At 48.2% G+C, this 24,889-nt stretch overlaps 6 protein-coding genes across 6 annotated transcripts; 5 read left to right on the top strand and 1 right to left on the bottom strand.

Annotated features, from left to right (window-relative positions):
- Positions 1-2,805: 2,805 nt before the first annotated feature.
- sreA (siderophore transcription factor SreA) lies at positions 2,806-4,638 on the top strand (the record flags this gene model as incomplete). The annotated part of the gene is made up of 4 exons (XM_025709036.1): positions 2,806-3,137; positions 3,203-3,741; positions 3,806-4,549; positions 4,571-4,638. 4 exons carry the CDS (start codon positions 2,806-2,808, stop codon positions 4,636-4,638), a joined length of 1,683 nt encoding a protein of 560 aa, XP_025560514.1.
- Positions 4,639-6,929: 2,291 nt separating this feature from the next.
- On the bottom strand, positions 6,930-8,351 carry BO88DRAFT_345717 (PTH11-like integral membrane protein; the record flags this gene model as incomplete). Its single annotated transcript, XM_025703308.1, has 6 exons — positions 6,930-7,318; positions 7,375-7,442; positions 7,497-7,870; positions 7,928-7,995; positions 8,049-8,085; positions 8,157-8,351. 6 exons carry the CDS (start codon positions 8,349-8,351, stop codon positions 6,930-6,932), a joined length of 1,131 nt encoding a protein of 376 aa, XP_025560513.1.
- Positions 8,352-8,528: 177 nt separating this feature from the next.
- Positions 8,529-9,795, top strand: BO88DRAFT_427780 (uncharacterized protein; the record flags this gene model as incomplete). The annotated part of the gene is made up of 4 exons (XM_025709035.1): positions 8,529-8,570; positions 8,730-9,041; positions 9,248-9,404; positions 9,692-9,795. 4 exons carry the CDS (start codon positions 8,529-8,531, stop codon positions 9,793-9,795), a joined length of 615 nt encoding a protein of 204 aa, XP_025560512.1.
- A 3,805-nt stretch (positions 9,796-13,600) lies between these two features.
- BO88DRAFT_406733 (oxidoreductase, short chain dehydrogenase/reductase family) lies at positions 13,601-14,994 on the top strand. Its single transcript, XM_025707232.1, has 5 exons — positions 13,601-14,126; positions 14,183-14,492; positions 14,549-14,604; positions 14,680-14,788; positions 14,843-14,994. The coding sequence occupies exons 1-5, from the start codon at positions 13,822-13,824 to the stop codon at positions 14,873-14,875; spliced, it is 813 nt and encodes a 270-aa protein (XP_025560511.1). The 5' UTR covers positions 13,601-13,821; the 3' UTR covers positions 14,876-14,994.
- Positions 14,995-15,763: 769 nt separating this feature from the next.
- On the top strand, positions 15,764-18,150 carry BO88DRAFT_469231 (isocyanide synthase family protein; the record flags this gene model as incomplete). Its single annotated transcript, XM_025711614.1, has 5 exons — positions 15,764-16,507; positions 16,569-16,954; positions 17,119-17,672; positions 17,744-17,964; positions 18,089-18,150. Exons 1-5 carry the CDS (start codon positions 15,817-15,819, stop codon positions 18,148-18,150), a joined length of 1,914 nt encoding a protein of 637 aa, XP_025560510.1. The 5' UTR covers positions 15,764-15,816.
- A 5,024-nt stretch (positions 18,151-23,174) lies between these two features.
- Positions 23,175-24,098, top strand: BO88DRAFT_427777 (Ras family protein; the record flags this gene model as incomplete). Its single annotated transcript, XM_025709034.1, has 4 exons — positions 23,175-23,186; positions 23,341-23,455; positions 23,522-23,797; positions 23,863-24,098. The coding sequence occupies 4 exons, from the start codon at positions 23,175-23,177 to the stop codon at positions 24,096-24,098; spliced, it is 639 nt and encodes a 212-aa protein (XP_025560509.1).
- Between the last annotated feature and the right edge of the window lie 791 nt (positions 24,099-24,889).

Raw genomic sequence — 24,889 nt, 5'->3', positions numbered from 1 at the left:
ACTAACCTACGTATGTACTTAGTGGCGCTTGATTAAGTTGATTCTGTTGGTTGATTTGATTTGATTGATTGATTACTTGGTTAACAGGCTAGAGTTGATACATGGTTAGATAGGTCGGATGAGTCGGCTGGATTTGGTTGATTGATTGATTGTAACTAACAGTACTACGGAGTACTCCGTACGGAGGATTGGAGATGGATTTTTAGGATAGTTTACTTCTCCGTAGAACGGTCAGAAATAGATTATTTCCGAAAGTTGAGAGACAAAATAAGCGAACGTTTCGATAAGGAGGTCGGCGTTTGGGATGGATACTTTCGGCCCCCCCTCTTTCGCCTCTCCTCTCATCTTCAGTATCCAATCATCCAACCATCCAATTATTGTGAATGTTACCTATCAGATCCATCCGGTGGGCATGCTTAGAAGAGTGGGAACAGGGAAGGGGGAGAAGTAGAAAAAAGAGGAGGCGTGTCAGAGTGTCAAAAAGTCAGACGCAGCTGCGCCTTGCGCCTTGCGCCTTGTGCAGCCAGTGTCGGAAGGTTATGAAAAGTCTAGAAGATGATGGTTTACATACGCCAGGGCGAATCGGCAATCCGGAAGGGGAAAATAAAGAGAGGTACTTTGGTGTTGTTGTTGTTGTTGCTGTCAGTTATGGGTGGGTAAGAATCCAATCACATGAGCGAGATAGATCAAACCGGGCTCTTTCGTCAGCCCGCCCGTCGGAGAGATAACAACCTGTTCCGGTGTGCTTAGGCAGTAGCCTTACGGGCTTCCACATTGTCCCAAATAGGGACCAGTGGGACTCTTCGGGCTCATCTTATGCAGTCTGGTTACCTAGTCCAACAGCTAGCACCACTAGGGCGGTGCTTCATTATGGCCGACTACCGAACGAAAGAGTGCATAGTGTGACCATCGGAGCGGAGCATGGAAGCTCGGGATATCGTGATAGAATCTCCGAAGCAGCCAATGTGGTTGCCTAGAATGCCGCTGACTGAAGCGCCAGGATTTGGTTCGCCAATGATAGGCTGATGAATAACGCTTATTCGTGAACGGACACGCTACGGACGATTCGGGAAGGCGCAGTGCCCCTTAGACCCAGTTTACTAAACCAGAATAGGAATCGGTGGAGCCCGGGAGATTCGATCTGGGGAGGCCGTAGGCAAATGGGATGGGAATTGGCCAGCAAAGAGGGAAAAAAAAAGGGTGAGGGAACTGCGCGACCGAGCTCTCACGCGCAAAAATTCTGTCCACACCTTTCCTTAGCGGATGGAAAAATAGAAGATAAACGAAGTTTAGAGACTTTCAGACTTTTACTGTGTCAAACTATCGGTTTGAAACTACAGATTGCAGAGTAGGAAAAAGCAAAACCCTGACGAGAAGAAGGAAAAGGAATAGCCCCCGGTCGTAGATCCCCCTGGGAGATCGATAACAGAAAGGGCTGCCTGATAAGCAAAAAGACCATACTGCTGGGAAAAGTTGACAGACCGACAGAGCACGCGAAGAAGCGAAGGGAGGGGAAAAAAAGAAAAAAAATTGAATTAAAGAAAACCCAAAAAGAAAAGGCAAAGGCATCCCAAAAAAGATGAAAACGAGAACGCATTAAAAATAGTTGAGTGAAAAAAACAGACCGAGAGGCGTGTTGGTAAGTAATCTGGTACTTTCTATTTGCCCGTCTCATGACAGAACCGTCCGAAAAAGGTCTGGCCCGTGGTTATCTGGTCACCCTCACCTTCATCATCATCATCATCACCACCACCACCATCCATTTCCATACTTACCCACTTCCTGCCTCTATTATCAATCTCTTCCTCGGCTCTCTCGCCTTCCTGCTCATTCACCACCACTCCCTCCACCATCCACTCAGCCCCCCTAATCCTCCCTCCCTTTCTTTTTCTTCCATCCCCCTTTCATCATCATCATCTTCTACTACTCTCTCAACACCCCTCATTCATATCTGATCCGACATTCCATCCGTCTTGTTTGATCGTCCTGTTACCGCCGATCTTTCTTGTCCTGTCGCCGCTGTCCTCCCCTCCCACCAAACAACGATCGATCTATCATCCCGTTTCTCCAGACCGTTCTCTTTCTCTCTCTCCCTCTCTCTGTCTCTCTGTCTCTCGAGCCTCCTCTATTCCCGTACTTTTTCTCTTTGCCTCCCACCCCCAATCTATTTGAGATCGGCCCTTTTCTTTTTTTGATCTCTCGTTTCTTTTTTTAAACCCTTTCCTCACCTGTTCATCCGCACCCAGTACTCCGGGGCACATTATCCGTTACGACAGGATCGCCACTCACACCATCCCGTCCTGGATTGGCCAACATACGAGCGTTTCGTGGCAGATCTGTTGTCCATCAACACAGTTTGACTGCTGCTTACTTGATCTCTGCCTTTTAACTTTACGATCGCTCAACTTTTCCGAGAACCCCCTATCTCTGCCTAGTACGCTTAGGTCACCGTCAGGGATCAGTGTTCTGTCGTCTCTCCGGCTCCGCCTGGTTGGCTCTGGGAGTTTCACTAGCTGCAGTTACCTGCCTCTCAGTCAGGCTGTCGCTAGACTTTTCTTTTCTTTTTTCTCCCTTCCCCCTGCACTGTCATCTTGACCGACTTTTGACTTTGTGATACGATACATTACTTTGCCCCCCCGACTGTGGTGCGACGTTCCTTCACGACAAAGCCCTCTCCTCATTTCGACCACGCTCTCATCTTGAGTGACTCGCTCTACTCTCACAGGTTGCCTTGATCTGGGGACCTTGTCGCTGGGAGATAGAGTAGGAAAGCGAATATCTTCTGCGGGCGTTTTTTTGTTGGCAATGCTGGCATCAATCCCCCAGATGGAGACAGTGCGATCGCTCCCTCGAAATCGGGATATGGTTGCGCGGCATCCATCGGCGGAAGACTTGGACGCTGCTCAGCAGCTGATCTCATCTGCTCAGGCTGGTCGAGAACACCTTGTGGACCGTTCCCGTGACGATGATGTCGCTCGAGGCTACGATGCCTACGATGCCTACGAGAGAAAACATACGCCTACTTACGATTCCGAACGGCCTACACTGCCGTCGACCGAGTCCGCTTCAAATCCACTCGCAGAAAGGACGTCACCCAAGTCTCAGAAGGACACTTCCTTTCTAGGACATTCCTGCAGGTGAGTTTTCCTGGGCTTCCTTAGTTTGTTACCTGGGCGGTACTGACTTCCTTGGTAACACTTAGTAACTGTGGAACGAAAAGCACTCCGCTATGGCGACGATCACCGACCGGAGCGATGATTTGCAATGCCTGTGGTCTGTATTTGAAGGCACGGAATGTTGCCCGGCCCACAAAGCGGAATCGTATACAGACCAGCACGGAACCTGTCCAACCCCAACCGACACAGCAACAGCCACCATCGATAGCACCCCAGCATGAGGCACACACCCATAGCGAAGGAGGCTGTCATGGCTCCAAAGGATCTTGCCCAGGTGGGGGCAACTGTAACGGCACAGGGGGTGCTGAGGGGTGTGACGGGTGCCCGGCTTACAACAACCGCGTGTACAAGTCCTCTGCCCGAGGGACTGTGCCGGTGCACGCTTGGGGTCGACCCGCCAATCCAGATAGCGAAAAGCCTCTGCCACCACAGGAACCGGACGTACCCGGAAAAAGTGGTGCGTCGGCCGAGGGAAACATGTTGGTATCGTGTCAGAATTGTGGAACTACTGTGACCCCGCTCTGGCGACGAGACGAGAATGGTCATCCGATCTGCAATGCGTGTGGTATGTTCTTTTGCCTTATCTCGGGAATCAAAACGAGCCCTGAAGCGGCTAATACTCCTTTTAGGTCTATATTACAAGCTCCACGGGTGCTATCGCCCCACCACAATGAAGAAGACCATAATCAAGCGGCGAAAACGCGTTGTGCCGGCGCTGCGGGAACACTCCCCGACTGCTGCCACGCAGTCGTCGAATGGCTCCTCTGCGTCGCCAGAGGCCTCCCCAGCGACGTTGGCTCGCGTCCACGACGATCACTACCGCTACTACAGCTCTGAGCCGGTGGATCACTATGGACCGATGTCCGGAGACAGGATTTCACCGGCCGCGCCCAAGCAATTTGGCTTTGCACCCCCGCCTGTCGATTTTACCGGATTTAGTTCCGGCCCCGTCTCCTTACCGCACCATCCCCCGCCACCAAGATTGTTAGAGCCGGATCGCATCAACGCTCCAAGCCACTCTCCGGTGTCTCAGTTTGGTCGACGGTCTCTTTCGCCAAATCCCTCGGGTAATCCGAAGAAACGCACCCTTGCAGAAACCGCGTCATCAGCAGAAGCGTTGTCTATCCCGACCACTTTGGAAAATGGGTCCAACCAACTTCCTCCGATCATGTCTTCTGTCAATCCTTCCCCTCCGGCCCGCCTCAGTTCTATCTCTTCTCTCCTCAACCCCAACAGCCATGACGAATCGCGCCTAGATCCCTCGCTCGCTGCCCTTAGCCGTCAGCACCATCCATCTCACCAAGCTCCTCTTGCGCCCCCTCCCTCACAGTTGCTGCCCGGTGTGTCGGAGTTCGACAACATCAGGGAAGAGCGTCGCTGAAAGTTGCAACGAGAAGCGGAAGAGATGAGAGAGATGCTGCGAGCAAAGGAGCGAGAGCTAGCGGAACTAGGACAACAATGATCATGGATCTAACTGTCCAAGGACTGTGTATGCTGCTATTGCTTGCTTTCTACTTTTACTCTTTCACCAATCACATATTTGGCGCAGACTTTTTCTGACGAGATACCATTTGCAACACGATGAGTTTCACGGGACTTGTGCACTATTAAGGGAAAAAAAGTTCTCTACATTTCATTTATTTTACTTGGGATTAATTTGTTTGAAGCGCTGGCGGGATAAGCGATTACAAAAGAAAGACATTACGGAGGCTTGTTTTGTTACACTTTTATTTTCTCTCCTTCTCTCACTCTCCCCTTCACCTTGTTTAAATCTGTACCGGCGGACGGACGTGTGGACAAGGCTATTAATCACGGGACAACCGGGTGTGAGATGACTGTGTTCGTAAGGTCATGGAATAACTGAATAGATTTCGGTAATATGGGACTTATCAAGATCATATGATGGCTGTTATTGATCCGAAGTAAACTAGTTCACTAGGATCTATGATTGATCGAGCCTGTAGCGACTGATTGATTATCTGGAACCCCATCTATTTGATTAAATCAGTTTTTTATCTCTCAACCATAGATTGACTGATTGATAAGCTTAACTGCCAGATTTCCTTTTACTAGATCGGATCGGCCCGACCTCGGCCTTTCCAGTACTGAAAAATTCTCTCCCATGGCTATTATTCTCATGTAATTGTTATTATTTCATCGCAAGTCGTCTAGTCTAGTCTCACACATTTTACCCCTCACTGCAAGGGATTTGATCTGATTGATCTTCAGTTTTTTCTTTTCTTTCTGTTTCTTTCGTTACGAAATCAAAAAACAGGTCGATCGCTGTTTTGTCACACTGCGAACCGTAAATTTTTACACGTATGGAAAAGGAAGCTGCTGTTTGGAACTAATTGTAGGATATTTCATCAACTAATATAGGTCAGTGCATTATGCGTCAATGTTGGAGTTGGATTGGTCATAGATAACTACTAGCGCTATCTCTAGGTAAAATACTTGTTTCTGTTTCTGTTTCTGGGTTCTTCTTCTTCTTTCTGCCCCATCTCCGACGGTAGTAGATAGTAAGTAGTTTCCTACGTCCGGGTTTTCCGGTCTGGAGATAATTGAGAGCGAATAATATACAGCTAGTAGTCTCTAGTTACTACATTTTTACGTAGGGATTATTTACTCTGACTGGCTCGGCTAATTTCGGAGGATCATCGCTTATTATGATCATCAGAGTTCTGATTCATGAGTATGGGCTGGATTGTTAGTAAAGCTTGGGTTATGTGTGTGGGGGGGCGGCGGCTTTAGGTGAGTGTTGTGTGTTGAAATTTCCTATTTCTTGAGCGGAGTGTAGCTGGGAAGTGGGTGTGAACAGAAGGATATGGGATATACTTAGTAAGTCATAGGATATTGAGCATAGTTGAAGTATGCTGTAGGTGTTTATCTTCTCGATTGATTGGGATTGTGTGGATTAGCGGTAGGTAGTGAGTGCTACCCACGTGAGTGAAGTTTAGTCCGGTAATGACTTTCCCTGCTGTATCGTTCTACTTGTGTATAACTGCAATATCTATCTATCTATCTATCTATCCACTGTGCCATAAAGGAGGGGTACAGGAGGGATGGTGTATGTGTGAGGGGTGTTGTGTTCTAGATCTGGCGAATGTCACTACTAATTGAGATATGGCATGATGTGATGCGATTGATAAGATTAAGATTTGAAGGAGGGGAGGGGGTCAAGAGATTCTGACCGTGTGAGAATTATTAATCTTAGATTTGGGTGGGTAGATAGTACGTAGGTAGATAGATACTCCGTAGGGGGGCGGGTTTCTGTTTATCCGGGACACTAGGTTGGTTACTTGGTTTGTTGATTTTTTTTCTTTGGTCTATTCAAATATTCAATTTGTTGCCGGTTTATTCCGTCTACTATGTATTAGTATCTGTTGTACAGAGAGATTATCCTAGGATCATATAAGATGAGCGAAAGAAGGGAAGAAGGAATGTACATAGAACCGAGAAACAGAAAGAGGGGGTTTAACTTGTAGCATGGTCATAAAGTCGTCGATGATTAGACATCCGGAGAATGAGAAGAATGTACACGAAGGTGGATCGGTAGGTAAGTAGGTATGCATGCGTGAAACAAAGTGCAGGTGTGGGATATCAGGATCAAAGAGTATATGGAAAAGAAGGGGTAATGTTGAAGATGCAGCGTCATATATCATGCATCGTGGTATCAGAAGAAAGTAAGTTCGTGAATATATGGGAAGTAATGAGTGTGTGCGAAATTACGACAGTTCAGAGACAAAATCATCATTAGACATCCACAACTAGCCGACGCTGACTGGTCGACTCGTCGTTGTTTCTCGATGTCTCCTGAATCATTGTCGTTGTTGTGACTGCGATTCCGTCTAGCGCGCCATCGTGGCTCGCTTCACCGGACTTGACGTCGATGGTGTACATGCCGTAGTCACGGTCTTGGGAGTAAAGCTCGACCTTTTGCCGGTGCGAGCGCGCGGTCATCCGAGTGGCGGTCATGCGACTGGCTGACATGGTGGGGTTGCGGGTGTAGCGATTGTAGCTGTTGGTCGAAAGGAAGCGAGGGAAGAGGCGGCTGACGATCGGACGAAGGAATGGTAGGCATGCACAGATGATGGCGACGTTGCATTCTGCAGCGGTCCAATAGGCAGCGCCGACGTTGCTGTCTGATTCGTTTGTCAGTCTGAATCTCATAGAAGATACGCGGCGGAAGTGTACATACAAGAGGTGTCAGTGCTCTGGGCTACGCTTCGTAGACTGGATAGACGGAGGATACTTGTGATTACAACCCTGGAGCGTAGCGATTAGCATGTATTGGACAACTTGGCGATCGCCATGACTTACAGTCCACCGACAGCAAAGACACCCATAAGGGCCAATTTCTGCATGCGCGGAAGTTGTAATTGCGACAGAAGAGGCATCGGCAGGATCAACAGGGTCGTGTCTGTAGCGATGTTCATCGATGCGTTGAAGAACCAGACTGCCTCGAAACTAAGGCAGTAGCCGGAGATGTTGCGGTCCCAGAATTTGGCCACTGGGACACAATTCAAGAAACCACTGACTACTGCCCATGTTCCGTAGGTAGCCACAATACCAAATACGATCCAGCAAGCAAGCCGGAAGCGACGGTCGGGGAAGATTCGAAGATACTGGAAAAGAATGGAGAATTTGGTAAAGATCAAGCTGGCGTTATAGAAAGGAATAGCAGCCCAGAGTCGCTTCATCACAGAGGATCAGTATAGGTCTAGAGACTGAGTATTATTGGGAAGTGTTACCTTTAATTGTTCTTTCACAACAACGTCGGACAAATCGTCGTCATGTTTTCCCAGTCCAAAATGTACCTCTGCAGCATGTAAGAGAGATATTTCAGGTGGCTGACGGATGGCCATAACTTACCAGCAGCAACAAGACCAAGATAAGTGCATGCTAACACCTACATGCAACCAATGTCAATATAAGCCACTTTACCAGCAAGCACTCAAACCCCCTAACCAGGATACGTACCAAAGAAATGAGAATCGTATAATCTTCACGACCAGTCAATTTCATTATCCCGATTCGTGCATACATTCGCATAGCGACGATGACGATTGAGATTGCGGTAAGCACGGCTGTCACTACCAGGGCTCGCTGTCCGCGAGCTGTACCATCATCCGTAGTCCGGGGAAGCAGCATGCTTCCCATCATTTCGTCCAGCATGGCAAAGGAGTGGGCCAGTTGAGCAGATGAATGTTGCACAAAAGAGCGTGTGATTTGTAATGTAAAGGATGAAGCGTATGTTGTTGTTATTGCATTGGTTTGCGGTCAATAGATCGATCTGCGTAGATGTACAGTCTCCAGGTTCTTAAACCTAGAGGCCGGAACGTGTTTTACCACATGGGTCAAATATACACCGACAAGCTTTCAAGAAGAGAATGTGTGGGCTAACGCCAACTCTTGAAGTAGGGTTGCTTTTCAAGATCCTGCACCGGGGTAAAAGAGGGAAAAGAAAAATATCGGGGGTCCTGCTTTTAACAGTTCAGCGAATTAAGCCCGAATACCCCCCGCAATAGCTCAAAGTTTGATAGTAGTTAATAGCGTGCGAAGGCCGCTAGACTGCTGGGGAGCCCTGGATGGAGAGTAATAGCATACGTAGTAGACAAATTCAGCTCGGTGTTGCCCGGCACAGTGTGGCTACATGACCCGGACTCCTTCCAAATTGCAGTAATGATCTATGGCACTAAGCTGTCGGTCTCCACTGGTGTCGTGGGCAGACGGCAGAGTGGATGCGCTTGTAGGGGAGACATTAGTCAATCAAGACGGCGGCCTGTAGAGCGAGACCCAGAATGGCACCCAACGCCCTGTCACTGGAGTCTCTCTCCGATGGTCGATCCATGGGACGCCACAATGGTGTCTTGAGAACTTCCCTCCTGGAGTATAGTGCTTTTTTCGATTTGGCTGGTACGGACTCGGCAATATCCCTCGTACGGTACCGTTGATTCGGCTAGATTGGCTCCACTAAGAAGAGGGAAGGTCAAACACAAAATGCCCGTTTCAACCTTCTAGCTCGTGTATCCCCAGCTCATCTTGTGCCCCTTAAGTGACCGCAAGCAAAGACCCCGGGGTGCTGCAAAAATAAGACCAGGATCAATAGCCACATGGAGAAAGCTGGGTGGCTTTCTCAATCTGGTTTAGATGATGTTGAAGAATGTTCTTCCACGGGTTTCAAATTGATGAGACTCGGCCACGACCGTGCTGGTGTGGATAGTGTCGGTGGAGGCACACAATCCTAAAGCGGCATAGAAGTCTTCTGGCACTAGGTAGACTAAAACGTGTATGGCACGATTTCGAGCAGTCATTCGCTCGTCCATGTCATTCTATCCTTGCGAATAGGTCAGGATAAGAAATGATCTGCCCTTCAGCGTGGCGGTGGGTCACCAAGCGAGGAGAAACACGAGATCTCTAGTCCAATGCCTTGCATAAACTAGTTCCTTTCTGGGAGCCTGGGTTCTGGCTAACACTGGCAATTCAGGGTACGTCCAAGGCAACAAGGACATGAGGAGCATGCATAGCAGGGCAAAAGATGGCCATCACCAGACCCCGATTAGCGGAAGACCCCGGATGGCTCCTCCCCAACAAGGTTTCGCGCCTCGATAAAAGCTAAACTTGCATATTAAGATTGTGGGTTGTCGTAGAGAAAGTCAACAACAGTTCGCACAATCAGCTTCGCAGTGGAGCAGATATTCTCTTAGCGTTTGCCAGTTTCTTACATGTATCCTCTGCGTTCACCCGTTCCGGTCAAACGTGGACAACAGCAACCATGGTTTCTCACTTATCATTCATCACTGGTCGGAGAATTCCTAAAACGATAGATCGCTATCTGCTCAGTGATTGATCGGCATATTTGGGGAAGTCTTTGACGTAGGCTCGAGTGCTCGATAGGCAGCGTGTCCGCGCTTTGTGCTATTGTCCACGCAGGTCCCTGTCTCCTCGCAACCTTGGGCGGCAAGCGACAACTACTAGTAGTCATAGTCTTCTATTTCCGTTTTCCTCACCTGTAACCGTCGATCACATCAATTCAAAGAGCACACCATGGCCGAAGTTTGACCAGGTAGGGATTTGAAATTGCATGTTTTGCCTGCACTAAATGCTGTGCCACCTTTTTCATAAACGTAAGAAACACTGAAACTGCGGATGCCTAGACAAAGGCAGAAGATATTAAATACTATCCCACATGGTAGCGTGTATTGTGGGCGGAGATATTGTTTGCTTCGCATGACTCGTGCCTTCAGGGACCATACGAGTCCAGGTCGCAAGCCAACAGCCGTTGCCAGGCTTGGCTGCATCAAAGCTGTGGACTCCGAGCTTGCATGTGGAGAATGCTGTACAACCCTCGCATCGAGTCTGCATAGAAAAGGGGCGTGCTTTCCATTGTTGCTCCTCGTGGCTTGATAATTCAAATGACATACATGATTCCGGGGGAATGGAACCCGAGAGAAGACTCGGGGTTCGATTGTCTTACGGCTGTTGAAAAATCTCATCCCAATTCAGCGGTGCAGCTGCGAGAATGTGGCTATGATCATCAATAGACGATGGGTCCCTCATGCAGGTCCAAAGGGGATGGGGAGGACGAGGCTGGATAGCGCCGCGCTATTGCTGCGCCGGGTAAGCTCTAAGCGGCAAAGGATTTCCACTACCAGCCAGTTGGTAGAGCGCCACCATGATATAGTAAATGAACCGCAGCAGAGACCTTTTATGGAAGTTCGGGGAGGCTGCCCGATGTTCTATTTGAATTTCTTGCCATGCAACCCGGTGACTAAATGCCTTTTGGCCCTGAAGCTTGGTCTCAATAGCTGAGTATTTGTCTTTGAGCCTATGCTTGGTGGCGTTTCGTTCATTGGTGCCAACTAATGTGTGGATAAGTCCCCACCATGGTCCTCACAAGGCACCATCCCATGCGAAGCTCCAGGTGTCACAAAAGGGGCAATTCTCACTTGCACGATAGATACCATGGGGTACATGCAACGGGGGAGGATGCAAATGACGTGCAAATCCAATGCTTTGAAGTGAAGGCTGCAGTCAAGGTGCGAAGATCGACAGACGAGGGAGGTGTCAACAGTGGAATAGACCTGTGTCAAATGTCAATAATGTCATTTTGGCCCACGGAAATAGCCCGTCAAACTTTCCTAGAGCATGAGGCTTCTCTCATTGGCACAGATACCTTGGCTCTGGGGCTCTGGAGGAGTGTCAAAAGCTAGCGATGATCGTCGGCCGGAGAGGGAAAAGGGAAAGGAGGCACCGAAGCGGTCAAAGAGCCAGTGGCCAGCCACTATCCCTGACGATCCACTGCCCCCAACTCCATCCCAAAGCAAATGCCAGAACTTCGACAAGGAGATCATAAATCCATTTCAATAGTTACCTCCTTCAGATGACGGACTGTCCAAGTCATGGCCTCAGGACTTTTGTCATTCCCTGCACGAGCATCGGAGTCACTTCCGAGCTCAAAGTCTACTTGCATGGCTGAAGGATAGTCCAGAATTCCTTGATTCTTCGACCCCAACCTTAATCTCCTATAGACGATTTTGTTTACAAATTACGATTCCTCCAATAGGGCTGAGGATCTCAAAGACTACTTACCACGTCGGACCTGATTACCTGGTGGTAACCTGCAAACAACCATGAGTTCCGAATCCCGCAATCAACGCCCCTCAGAGCGCCGGCCATTCGCTTAAAAAAGGAATAAACTCCACAGTTGAATTCGGTTTTCGGGCTTTAGACTTGCTGACTTGGTACCCGTGATTGATTTCCTACTTTATGCTTGCAGATTCCGTTACCTCATAACCTCGTTATCCCTATTCTTCGTGCTAAACGTGGCTTGGTAGATACCGTGTTGGTTTAATCCTACCGATTTGAAATCCACGAATATTGAGGTGTCAATGTTAGATCATTCAGAGCGACCGGCACCTCATACGTGCGCAACAACCAGAGAAGCGTGCCTATCGTGCCCGAGCACATGATCTTAAGGTTGAAAACCGGGATGACGATCTCTTCGCTTGGAGTTTGCAGATCCCTGAAGTCCGTGGTTCGTTCAAACTAGGCTGTCTTGTCTTTCATCATAGTGGATGCACTGGATGGACTGTACGAACGCGGCCTGAACTCTTGAGCTCTTTGCTAGCACGTTCGGTAACGAACGATCGCCAGCACCAGACTAATACCGGAAATTCGCACATCCAAGTATCTGAAGGAAGATCTTCTTTATCATATGCCCAGTAGCTTTTTATAGCTGTCGCCTCGCACTGATCCTTTCAGGTCGCTATTATCAAGGCGAATTGGTAGCTTTCCTCACGGACCCGTGGTTTTGTGCTTTCTGGCGTCATATTTATTGAAGTTAATGTAATAACTCCGTTTCCAACAAACTCAACAGGTAATTATGTCCGATTATGTCTTTGTAGTTAGTTATCCCAGACAGGTAGCATAAGTCTTGAGCCATCCCATTAGGCTAAATCTGCATAGTCATGCAAAGCTGTTTACCTAGATATGCATGGAAGCCTTGGCGTATTCTGCGTCCTTCAAAAGCAAAGCCCGCTTCTCGGGGATTTTGTTTTCGTGGCCGCTCATTGCGCAGGCCATAGGACTATCTCGTGGTTATCGGATCGCCAAAAGGTCAAGGTCGCCAGGAGGTCAAGATCGCTAACAAACTGCCTCCCCCATCGCTGTGATTTGAATTTTCAGATTCATCATTGAAAATTGTGGAAAGATGGATTTAATGTCTCTTTCTTCGAAGATTTCCCGCTATTAAGCTATCGCCAACTGAAACGATACGTCCATGTCGTATGAGAGTAACTGCCAATATCGGATATTCCCACACTGACGCCAATATTAAAAGAGAGAATATAGGCGATGGTTTGATAGATTGTTCTGTGAAGATCGTGTGCGGTGGTCTATCAACAGTGTCAGTTCGAATATTTTCATGAGTGCGGATGATGATGCTTTCATCGGGCCTAGCCAATCATGCAAGATAGCATGCTTGGATGAGGAAAGCTCTGTTTATAGCATCCCCTGCTAATGGCCTTGAAATTAGTCTCCGTATGACCTGTTAACCAGTGGTGTTTCCGGCATTCGGAAAACGAGCGAATTCACTCAATTGGTGAGTCAACATTCTAAGAGACATATATTGACAGATTTTGAAGGTCGAGTCAAGGTACTCGTGTTGATAAATGATTCAACAGTGTACTTGAGAGGCTGGTATTGCTTTGTGTCGAATAAAGCAGTGAGCTTGTCACCATTGAGCTATCCATCCCAGCAGACATAAAGTAGGGGAGAAGCAGAAGCTGGAAGAATGCAAAGCAGCCATCGGAAGCCAGTCCGACCGGCATAACCATCAGCCGAGGCCAGGCCCCCCGCCCGAGCACGAAATGGCCTCGCCGGATCCCCGCACGCCATCCCGACCTTCGGCCTGTGATTCATAAGAAACCACCAATAGCCCCTATCCTCTCGTCCGATTTGAAACCTTTCCCTCTTAACTTAACCGTCACCAACGCCAGCTGACAGGCTCTTTATGCGGCTTTTACAAGCGTGTCACAGCACTATCAGATCCCTGCGACAGCTCTCCCATTCATCCGGGACATTCTCCGCATCCACCCCACTTCCGTTTCGTGCTGCGATCAGGCCAGCATTCATCAAACGCACAATGGCGACAGCAATGGCAAAGCGTCTTGAAGGCAAGACCATCCTCGTCACTGGTGCTTCTTCCGGTATTGGACGAAGCACTGCCAAGGAATTCGCTCGCACTTCTCCCAAGGACTTGAAGATCATCGTGACTGCCAGACGGATCGATTCTCTGCAGGAGCTGGCTAAGGAGATCAAGGAGGAAGTTGGTGAGGGTGTGAAGGTGCTGCCCGTGCAGCTGGATGTGAGCAACCCGGAAGATATCAAGAAATTCGTGCCTTCTCTGCCCGAGGAGTTCAAGGAGATTGATGTTTTGGTCAACAATGCGTGAGTCATAGTTTTGTTTCATCGTCAATCCCAAGTCCATACTAAGAAAAATACAGAGGCCTCGTCAAGGGTGTTGCCAAGGCCCCAGAAATTGAAGCTGAAGACATCAACATCATGTTCTCGACCAACGTTACCGGACTGATCAACATGACTCAGGCCATCCTTCCCATTTTCAAGAAGAGGGCTGATGGTGGTCGAGGAGATATCATCAACATTGGCAGTATCGCTGGCCGTGAGGCGTACCCTGGTGGTAGCATCTACTGCGCCACGAAGGCGGCTATTAGATCCTTCACCGATGCTCTGAGGAAGGAGCTTATCGCCACAAGAATTCGTATTATTGAGATCGATCCCGGTCAGGTTGAGACTGTAAGACTTCGCTTATGTCAATCGCATGGCCCTATCTAATGCATGTTCTTCGATAGGAATTCTCCGTTGTACGGTTCTATGGTGACAAGGCCAAGGCAGATGCAGTTTATGCGTGAGGACCCCTTCTATATTACTCTTGGCAGACTAAAGGCACATGGACATATACTGACAACAATGGGTACTACAGCGGCTGTGAGCCACTTACACCCGATGACATTGCTGAGGTGGTTGTATTCGCCGCCGGTCGGCGCGAGAATGTTGTGATTGCGGATACGTTGATCTTCCCTAGCCACCAGGTAAGTCACTCGCATACAATCTTCAATAGCATAGCTGATGACATCGTCTCTTAGGCATCACCGACTTCCATGCACCGCAAGGCTTAGTGTATACGCATATCTGATTTGTGGGCTTGTAGAAGCACCTGTTGTGCAGCGACATTAGAATTGGCTTGGTTTGGGTAGATCTAGATAATATGGTCAAATGATATTACATGATGAGAGTGCATATCTAGATATAAGCAGCGCCATTGCATTAGATATGCTGTGTGAAGAAAACGACGTAACGTGACCAAGTCACCCGTTGCCAACTAGGATATCCAGTGCCATCAGCAATATATCAATTGGTCGGGATATATTTTCCCAATATCTTCTGCATGTAACTAACATGCCCTAATGACTAGCAGCTTGTTATATTGCAAAAGGTCAAGTTGAAGCTTGCATGTCCCCAAGTGGATGTACAACCCGGTATATATAACGGCACTCCCAATCTACCGTTAAATCTCTTGATTTGGTGCCGATGCAACGGTGACATTTCGCGACCCGAGGGGACAATTGATCTACATTATCCCTGCCGGCTCATTGTATATACTAACTTTTCATGATAGCTTACTGGCATTTAACCCAATCTCTCTCTCTTTCGCACCATCCTTATGGCATCTCGAGTCGATGTGCCTGGACAAGTTATAGGCATTCTGTAGATAATGCCAGCGAAACATTGCACCCACCTTGTCACCTTGAAAGTAATAGTGAATGGTGAGGGTACACCAAGGGTTATCGTCAGCTGGTTCCGGCGGGTACATGCATTACTGCATCCGGCACCAAGCAATGTGGATTTTGGTGATTGACATCACGGTTCCTGAGCCCTGAACGGTTCACGCCGAACTCAAGCCAGAGTACTGTAGAATATGAGTTTGCATCGCTTAGTCGTCGTGTAGCCAGTGAAGTGCAGTCTCATACCGTGTTATTGGACGTGTACTCCTTCACGTCTCAGTCTTCTGAGATGCACACAACACATCTGCCCATACTTGGATCTCAACTGCGCCAATATGGATGACACACCCACACTTGGATCAGACGTCGTCTCTTTGGGGACAGATATGTTCATTATGAAATCAGATACCATCCATACGGAGTCAGAGGTGCTTCCTGTGGACGCGGATGCCATCCCTATGGAATCAGACCTTGTCAATATGGTGTCAGACGGTCTCCCTATGGAGTCGGATGCCATCCCTAAGGAGTCAAACACCTTGCCTGTGGAGTCAGACCAACTGAATATGGATTCAGGTACCCTCCATATGGAGACAGACCCTTTCAATAAGGACCAAGGCATCTTCCATATGGAGTTGGACAAGCCCCCCATGGAGTCCACCATCGACCCACAAGCCTCAGAATGCAAGTACGATGATGATCCACTGCTCAAGGCCTTCAAAGTCATGGAAGTCATCGGTCGGTATCGTAGCATGGTGCCAGAAACGGCAAGAGACCACACCAGCGACGGAAACATTATGTTTCTATCCAAGATGTGCAATCAGATACACGCCAAGCAGCCGATCCAAATGATCCTACCAGCTTTTCCCTTCAAATCCCCGAACCGAGAGAATAAGGTCTTGGGAAGCCTTCCTGATAAAGGCGAAGAGATTTCTCTCGCGCACCTTAACGGTCTCTGCGCTGCCATTGGTGATGTCTATGAATATGGAGCTAAGCTCACAATCGTGTCTGATGGCCTCGTGTATAACGGTAAGTCGAGAAGACGGTACTCCTGATCTTGTATGCTCAGATAAAAACTGACTTTCGGCAGATATCTTGGGCGTGTCCGACAGAGACGTCTGGGAGTATAGCCATGCACTGAGGGAAATGGTAGTCGAAAACAAGTACGACCATATTGAGTTCGCCAGACTGCGCAATCTGGTTCACATCCATGAAGACGTCAACCTTGATAGCAAGACGTACGAGAAATTGGCTCCAGAGTTTCGCCAGGAGTTGATTAAAAGGTACACACCGGAGGGATTTGACGCCGCTGTCAAGATCAAGTCCGATGAAAACATCTGTACCACGTACCGAGGATATATCAAGTTCCTGACCAAGGACTTGGAACATCTTTATGTAGACGATGGTACCAAATCTCGCAAGTCGCATAAAAAACATCTGGGCGATGTCGCTAAATCCATGATCGAACGAGGCGCGGTGAGTGAAATAATTCACCCAGAACTCTAGCGCTAACCAAGCATGCACAGCATTGACTGTCACTAACACGTGTGGTTTCACTGTAGGCATTCGCAGAAGCTATTTTAAAGAACTTCCCAGGTTACATTCGTCTTTCAATCCACCCCTCAAATGGATTAACCAAGATCTCCATAAACGTTCTCCCGAGAACTCCAACGCCAGTCACACCATGGCACTCAGCACTTTGCTATACTGTTGACGGCTGCTTCATGTATGGATGGCGCGAGATTTTCGACGCGGACTCAGAACTGGAGTTGGTTCACAAGAACGGACGTCCATGGTGCTACCGGTTTAAATCTGAGCTGTACAACTGGTCATCGCCGGTAACAGTCGACCCCATCTATCCCTGCGGTATGATGGTTACTCCTGTCAATGCAACCTCAATTAGCCAGATCGACAAGGAGAAAGTCCAAGGCCTAGCACACGAGAACTCACCTATCGTCCTTTGCGGATTCACAGACACTCTTGACCATGAGCTGATCGCGCAGAAAGCCGAGAGTATGGACGCTTCTCACCTTTCGGCATCCGACTTCGATATAGAAGAAGCCGAAGACAGTGATCCACAGGAGCTAGAAGAGCTTATCCGGGTAGGTTGGGTACCTTTCGATGGGGCAAGTGAAACCACGAAGGATAAAGACGCCAACAACACGAAGCAGTCCCCAATCTCATCTCCATTCAAGTAAGCCCTCCTTCCCTCTCTCTCACAAACCTCATTACTCCCCACTCACATAAACCTCCCTCTCAATTCAGATACCAAATGATCACCGCCACTGTCCCCATCTCAGAGAAAACCCGACGCAGTCTTTTCTCCGCTTCATCTCTGTTTTTCTCTCACCTCCCAGCCAGCTACACCGTCGAAATGCTCCAGCAGTTCTCCTGGAAGACATCAAACTCATCCACCAACACCAACACTAAGACCAACAGTCTGCCCTTGATCACACCTCACTTCTCGCATGGCCGGCCCTGCTTCCGTTCCCACCCACTCCTCTCTCAAAGCAACATCACCTCGGAACCCACCTACGCCATTAAGGACATATCAGACGCTGACTCAAACAGATTATGCAATGTTCTGAATCCCCTTCTCTATGACCGTAGGGTTTGTTATTGGCATACCTGGGAACAAGGCGACGTTGTCTTCTACGATACTTTTACTATGACTCTGACTTGGGAGCCGGCTGAAGGAGAACCGGTTCTTTTCTTGTTGCATTCGGGATTTCCATGCTGACTTTGATCTTACCTTTGGGTTCCATACCGGTTTGATCTCTTGATAATGGTCACTTTACTATCCTGGATACTCTTCCATCTTACTGGGGAGATATTGAAGTACCCAGGCATGAATGATACGATATGATGATGTCTTACCACGAATTTCTTTGTTTCTTTTACTTTCTTCTCTCTTTAATCAAAAAAAGTCTCCATAATATGTTTCCTTTGTTACTCCAAGGAGAGAAGAGAAGAGTATTTCCAGAAGGTCTATTCTGAAAAACCAAAATGCAAGATATGGGAGCTAGCTAGTCAGACATGTACGTAACGACATATTGAATCAATACAATGAACATGAACATATACTATCGAGCTACCTGTATACTGTAGTACTCTCCATAGAGGAAATAACAAGTAAGCTTCATTCAGCTTCTCAATCAACGAGGATGATTCTATACTGGAAATCGCTTGCAGATGATTACTATAGAATAGTTGACTAACTATCAGGGGGCTTTTTAAACCGCGCATCGCTTAAGAGGGGCTAGACACAAAAAGCATTGAAAGTATAAAGAGCGTATGCAGCCAATCGCTAGTTTGGAAATATCATGGTCCTTTCCTCCGTCTCCTCCACGGAAGTTTTCTTCAGGAGATACTAGAACGGACACCCCCGGCCGGCTGGCCCCCAAGCTTTAAGTAGACTATCTACATACCCCTGCATATTATCATTGGGGGCCAAAAGAGACGAATGAATTATGCTATGTAAGACATATATATGATTTGAAATTTAGATATGATAATTGGTTTGGTCTTTCTTACGATAAATGGCTGCTGATTTGGAATTTACCAGTTCTTATTGTACTCCGTACTTACTTGTAGTGGCAGTCAATATAGAAAAGGTAGGTAAATATCCGAGATCCGAAAAGGGGGGGGGCAGTATTTAGCTATGACCCCTTTGTGGCTCAGGGTTTTTGTGTCAGCCAAAAGTCAGTATGTGATGGATTAAGCGACGCCTATCTGGGTCTTGGTACCCCGCAGATCATTCTGATATGCGCCAGTCATGGAACAAAGTTATTGTTGACGTTTGACAACATAGTTGGAGGCGTTGGATGTGTCACAGAGGGGGGAGAGAAGATTGACTGAAGTGACTGACCCCACTCAGGTAACTTAGTTGAACTGGGTGTTCTAGGTACTCTGCCTACTGCAAGTCTCAATGTGATGGGCTTGATGCTGCATGCCGTTTTCTTGTCTGGCCACGTCATGGACGTGTTTGATGGCTGTCGTAGCGATCTAATCATTGAAGTTTCGGTCTGGCTATCTGTAGCTCGAAGATAAAGCAAGCACGCACACGCAGACCGCACATCGGAGGGCAGTGGGGATGTGCTTCGGTTAGGGTATCTTCGCAGCTGGATAAGTGCTCTGCTGGGTTGGTAGTTAATGCAGGAGAATGTTTGATCATGGTTTGGGCATCCAGGCACATGGATTGAGGTCTGGAGTATGACTGGTACGATAGTCAGGTTAGGTGACAGGTACCGATCTCGGTCGCATGCCCGGACGACCCCGCAGGGATGGCGCAGGGACGCCGCCGTATCTTTGTTCCCTGAAGCGGTCGGTTACCCAGACTTGGGTAGCCTCCAAATCAAGCCCATGGCTCTGTCAAAGTGACGAGTCGGTAGAATGGAAGAGATTTCCGTGCTCCGCAGTGTGTGCGCAAAATCAGGCAATGTGACTTGAGTAGGTGGCTTGGGTGCCATGGCTCGGGAACACGGGTGGGTTTAGTTTCGCTCCAGGGTGGTAGTAGCAGAAACAGAAGATAAGACGACCCTGGAGAGAGACTCAATTGAGAAGTGCATGTGGTGGGAAAGGATCAACGCACGACACTGCAGGAAGTACTCCGTAGTGGTATTACGGGAGCAAGGCAAAATCTCCCCAGCTGCAGCTGGGATGCAAGGATGCAAAAATGTGTTCAGAACTTCCGGGGTTAAAATTTGCGGGACGTCATCTTTTGACAACTCGAGGGTATCATCCGGGATTTACTCCGCTCATCACCGAAGGAGGAGCAAGGAGTTGTATCGATGTCGCCGCCTCATTCGCCAATGGTTGATTGAGCAGCAGTACTCCGTATGGGCTATGGGATCGGACGGTCTCACAGACCAATATATCACCTTTTGGCAAAGTGGAGGCGTGGAGAACATCCTGAACTCGGCCTCTCTGGGGCTATTTTAGGCTTCTTCTGGACTAGTCGAGCACGACTCCCTCCATTGGACTCGGGTTCCCTTCCTTTCCCCCCCTCCCCTCTCTCCTCAGGGACACAAATTCTATGACGCTGTCGAAGCCAAAACGAAGCCAAACCCAGACTCAATATTTCGAATCATGATGTAATTCGGTGTGTCAAATCGGAGCTGTCATGTAGCATCTGTTAAGGCTGAGAATGGTTTTCTACCCTTCTAGAAGGAAAACGGTTGCCGGGAAAGGACTGTCTTTCTTTCTCTCTTTTCGCCCACTCACTCACACACACACATTTACCCTCTTTTTTCTTTTCCTCTCCACGCGCCCACAGTAAGAACTCACATCCAGTAGAACTTCCTCTCGGGAAATCCGCCCCCGTTTTTTTCTATTAAATCGTAACGGCCAGGGCCTTTAGTTCACTGGATCGTTCCGAGTTTTCACTGAGCCGGACGGGAAACTTATTAGCAATGGGTGTTCGTTCTGTTGCATCTCTGACAGTGCTTGCGTAAGTAGTAAGACTGCACCCTGGGACCGAAGGAGTTCACTTGTTCAAGGAACCGGAGCGGGACGCAGAGTCAAGAGAGGAGCGCATCCACCCAGTAGGATTCACGGTGATTGGCTTTGACTCCGGAAGCTATTCGTTCGTTTACTGTGTTGCGTAAGGTGAGCAGGGGGGGAAAAGGACCCTCAGGGGGGAAAAAGTTGGGATGGAGACACACTGGACGATTTAGAAGCATTAACGACCGGCGCTAAAAAAAGTGGGTGGATCTTGGTGAAGATTAATCTGGGAGAGAGATAGATAGTATGATGAATGGAATGGTCTCACAAGTCATGGAGTCGAATCAAGTTGCATAATAACTGCTAGTTGAGTCGGGGATTATATTGTTGTGTGCCAGGCTAATAAATAAAGTCACCATTTATTGAGTGCTGCAATGGCGGTGGTATGTATCTGCTGGGTCAGATCATCAATACGAAATGAAATCCATTATATTATAATATACTAAGTAAGTAAACCAGATAATTCGATAGTACTAGGGATTTAATTTATTTTCATCCTATTTAACCATTAACCACCAAATTCTTACGGGTATTGGCAGTAAGAGAAAAAGAGAGAGAGAGAGAGAGGAGAGGAAGAGAGAGGGACAGCGAGAGACTAGACCCAATGGATCATTAATCTTGGGTGTGCCCTGGGTATTCGATCCCCGGCCCCTTTTTTCAGGCTACCTCACTATGCAACCATTTTCCCTCCTCCTCTTCCCACCGACTGACTGACTCAATTTTGTTCCAATACCGTTGCAGTAACCTAACAAGGATGATCAGACTGAGTGAAGATTAGTAGTACTAGGATTGACAGAACCATTCTAATCACTAGGTTGTCTGTCTGGGGAATCTACTTCTGACTGCTGGCTTGTTCAGGTTCATATCTTGCGATCGAACGATTGAGGTTAATTATCGGCGGGTGGGCCAACCGGGACCAGTGAAATTAAACAGTTGGCTGGATTGGTGGGAATCCACACGCGTTGCCGGTTAATGCCACACCCACTGCTCATCTCTTTCTCTTTCTCTGTCTCTCTGTCTCTCCCCTTCCCTTCTTCTCCCCCCTTTCAATTCAGTAAGTACTCATAGTTCCTACCCACTAATCGGAGGCAAGCTGTTGTTTTTAAGACCAGCAGTAGCAGCAGCAGCAGTAGTCAGATAAGACTAGGACCTTTGTACTTAACCGACTCCTGCACTAGGAGGATTATCATATCATTAGTGATTATGGTAAGATTAATTCTGGCGAACCTTCGACATCCCCTTCCTTCCAATCAGCAGCCGCATCATATCAATTTCTCCATGGAAGTGCGCTCTTTTCACTGCGTCGGTAGGGGTTGTTCCACACCAATCAAGGCGCTTATCCCGCGGTTAATAATTATTATTTACATAGTTATTTCATTTTGTGACTTTGGCTTGTGTTCTCTGGAAGGAATTATCCCTCTCCAATCATACTACTACTTACTACTTACTACTGGACAGTCTGTCTGTCCACTACTAATTAGTTAGTATTCAGTAGTTGACTATCTAGACTCTTCCTCCTTTCTGGGCTGCCCTGCCTATCCCCACCTCCGTTCCTCAGTTGGCTTAACTCTCCTTAATCATCATCCTCTCTCTCTCTCTCTGTGTCTCCTCCCTCCCCTTTCCCCTCCCCAAGTCTCTCCACCCCATTCGCTTTCCCTTTTCCCTCTTTTTCTTTTTACTTTCTTTTTTTATTCTTTCTTCTTCTTCTCCTCCTTGAATCCACCCTGATTCTCGAAGGTGTTCTAAGTAGTTCCCTTTGACTTTCCATCTTCCCTGGTCGCTTAGGACGAATTGGGTCAAGACGAACTGCAGACTACGCAGAAACCCTGCCGGTTCGCCTTCAATTCCCGCCTGCCTGCAAAGTTCCACGACCCCCCCCTGGATCCTGCTTCCCACACGCACTTCTGCTTCTACTACCCCCCCAGTCCGCTGCTTTAAGCATGGCCTAATCAACTAGACCCGCCGTTGCTGTGGACTGCCCTTTAGGCGCCTTTGCTTTGCGCGAAACCCCCGACGACCTGGGCCCCGACTCTTGCTCGTCTTGTCTCTTTCTGCAAAAGAAATTTGTGTTGCTGCTCCTTCGACCCGCTGTCACAGCTCCTGTTGGGATAGCTTCGATTAACCGCTTCTCTTTCTCTCCCCCTCTTTCCCCTTCCCTCCCTCACAGCATAATACCAAGCCAGAACCTACCAGAATGGCTTCAAAGGTAAGCCCTGTCGCTGCGCTTTCCACTTTCCGTCATTAGCTTCCATGTGCCTCCTGTCACCTCCCTTCCCGACTTTCACTTTCTCTCCATGTTCTCCGAACTCCCTCGCCCCCCCGGAAACATGACGAATCGCTCACTTCTCGGTCGCATATAGTTTTTAAGAGAATACAAACTCGTCGTCGTCGGTGGTGGTGGTGTCGGAAAGTCATGCTTGACCATCCAATTGATCCAGAGCCACTTCGTGGATGAATATGACCCGACAATTGAAGGTGGGCGCTGAGCTCTGCTGTACCTTTCCGACCGTGTGGCTTATCTTTCGATCCGTGTTTGAACAGATTCCTACCGCAAGCAGTGCGTCATCGACGAGGAGGTGGCATTGTTGGACGTCCTAGATACTGCCGGACAGGAGGAGTACTCGGCGATGCGTGAACAGTACATGCGAACCGGCGAAGGTTTCCTTCTCGTCTACTCGATAACGTCGCGCCAATCATTCGAGGAAATTATGACTTTCCAACAACAGATCCTGCGAGTCAAGGATAAGGACTACTTCCCCATCATCGTGGTCGGCAACAAGTGCGATTTGGAAAAGGAGAGGGCTGTTTCCGAAGAAGGTGGGTTCTCTGGCCTAGCATCTGCTTGTCGCGGGAGGTTTTGGCTGACGATTCTATCTCTACAGAGGGTGAGGCTCTAGCACGGCAGTTCGGCTGCAAGTTCATCGAGACATCCGCCAAGTCCCGTATCAACGTTGAGAACGCTTTCTACGACCTGGTGCGCGAGATTCGTCGGTTCAACAAAGAGATGTCATCGTACCCGTCTGGCGCGGGTGGCGGCTCACGCGCCCCGGAAGGAAAAATGGACGTCAGCGAGCCTGGCGATGACGCTGGCTGCTGTGGAAAATGTATAATTATGTAATGGGACAGGCGTTGGATCTAAAAGAAATACATACAGGTCGAGATACGGAAGGAAAGCAAAAACACATACAGTCACCCCCGGTTGGAAAGAGAGGTCAGCAACAGAGACGGGCCACTTGCCTTGCTGCAACATGTGGCTTGTCAACGCGTTTTGATTTTGTGATCATTATACCATACGAGCCTCACTCTCAGATGATGTCTGCTCTCACACCCTAATGCCGCCATCGTCTCCATGAACGTTCGATTCCCCCTTTGTTCCTCTATTTTGTTTATTATTATTACCTCTTTTTGGAAGATTGATTTTTCTTTGACGATTTCTCGATCTTTGAAAGGACGAGAACGGAGCCTGTCAATAGATCTGTGCATTAATATAGGTACGCTATTGTCGCGGTCCGCATTGTGGTACTATCCGGAGCTGCAGATTCATCCTTCCTTTTCGTCTTGTCGGCCACGCTGGACGAGCAATTCAGATCTTTTGCACATTCAGCAACCGCTGATTATCTTAACTTTTCGTCTCTACTTTCATCTTCATTGATCTCTTTCCTATATGCATCCGGGATACGTTTGGTCCTTTCGTTCATTTACCAACTTTGCACTCTGTTGGGCGGGATCTCACCTGCTGAACCTTTTTCGGCGAGATGAACTGCACGTTGATACTTCCGTCTGTCAGGTGTTTAGACGTTGCGATATCATTGTGCCACCTAACGTCTCTGCCCGTTTTCCCTTCTTCCCTCTTCCCCTCTTTCGTTTTGGTCTGTCTCTGGTTTTGTTTCCCCTATTCTGCACTCAGCA

This window comes from Aspergillus vadensis (assembly GCF_003184925.1).
Source record: "Aspergillus vadensis CBS 113365 unplaced genomic scaffold BO88scaffold_20, whole genome shotgun sequence".
NCBI classification, from domain to species: Eukaryota; Fungi; Ascomycota; class Eurotiomycetes; order Eurotiales; family Aspergillaceae; genus Aspergillus; species Aspergillus vadensis.
This window is presented reverse-complemented; position numbering and strand designations above follow the sequence as displayed.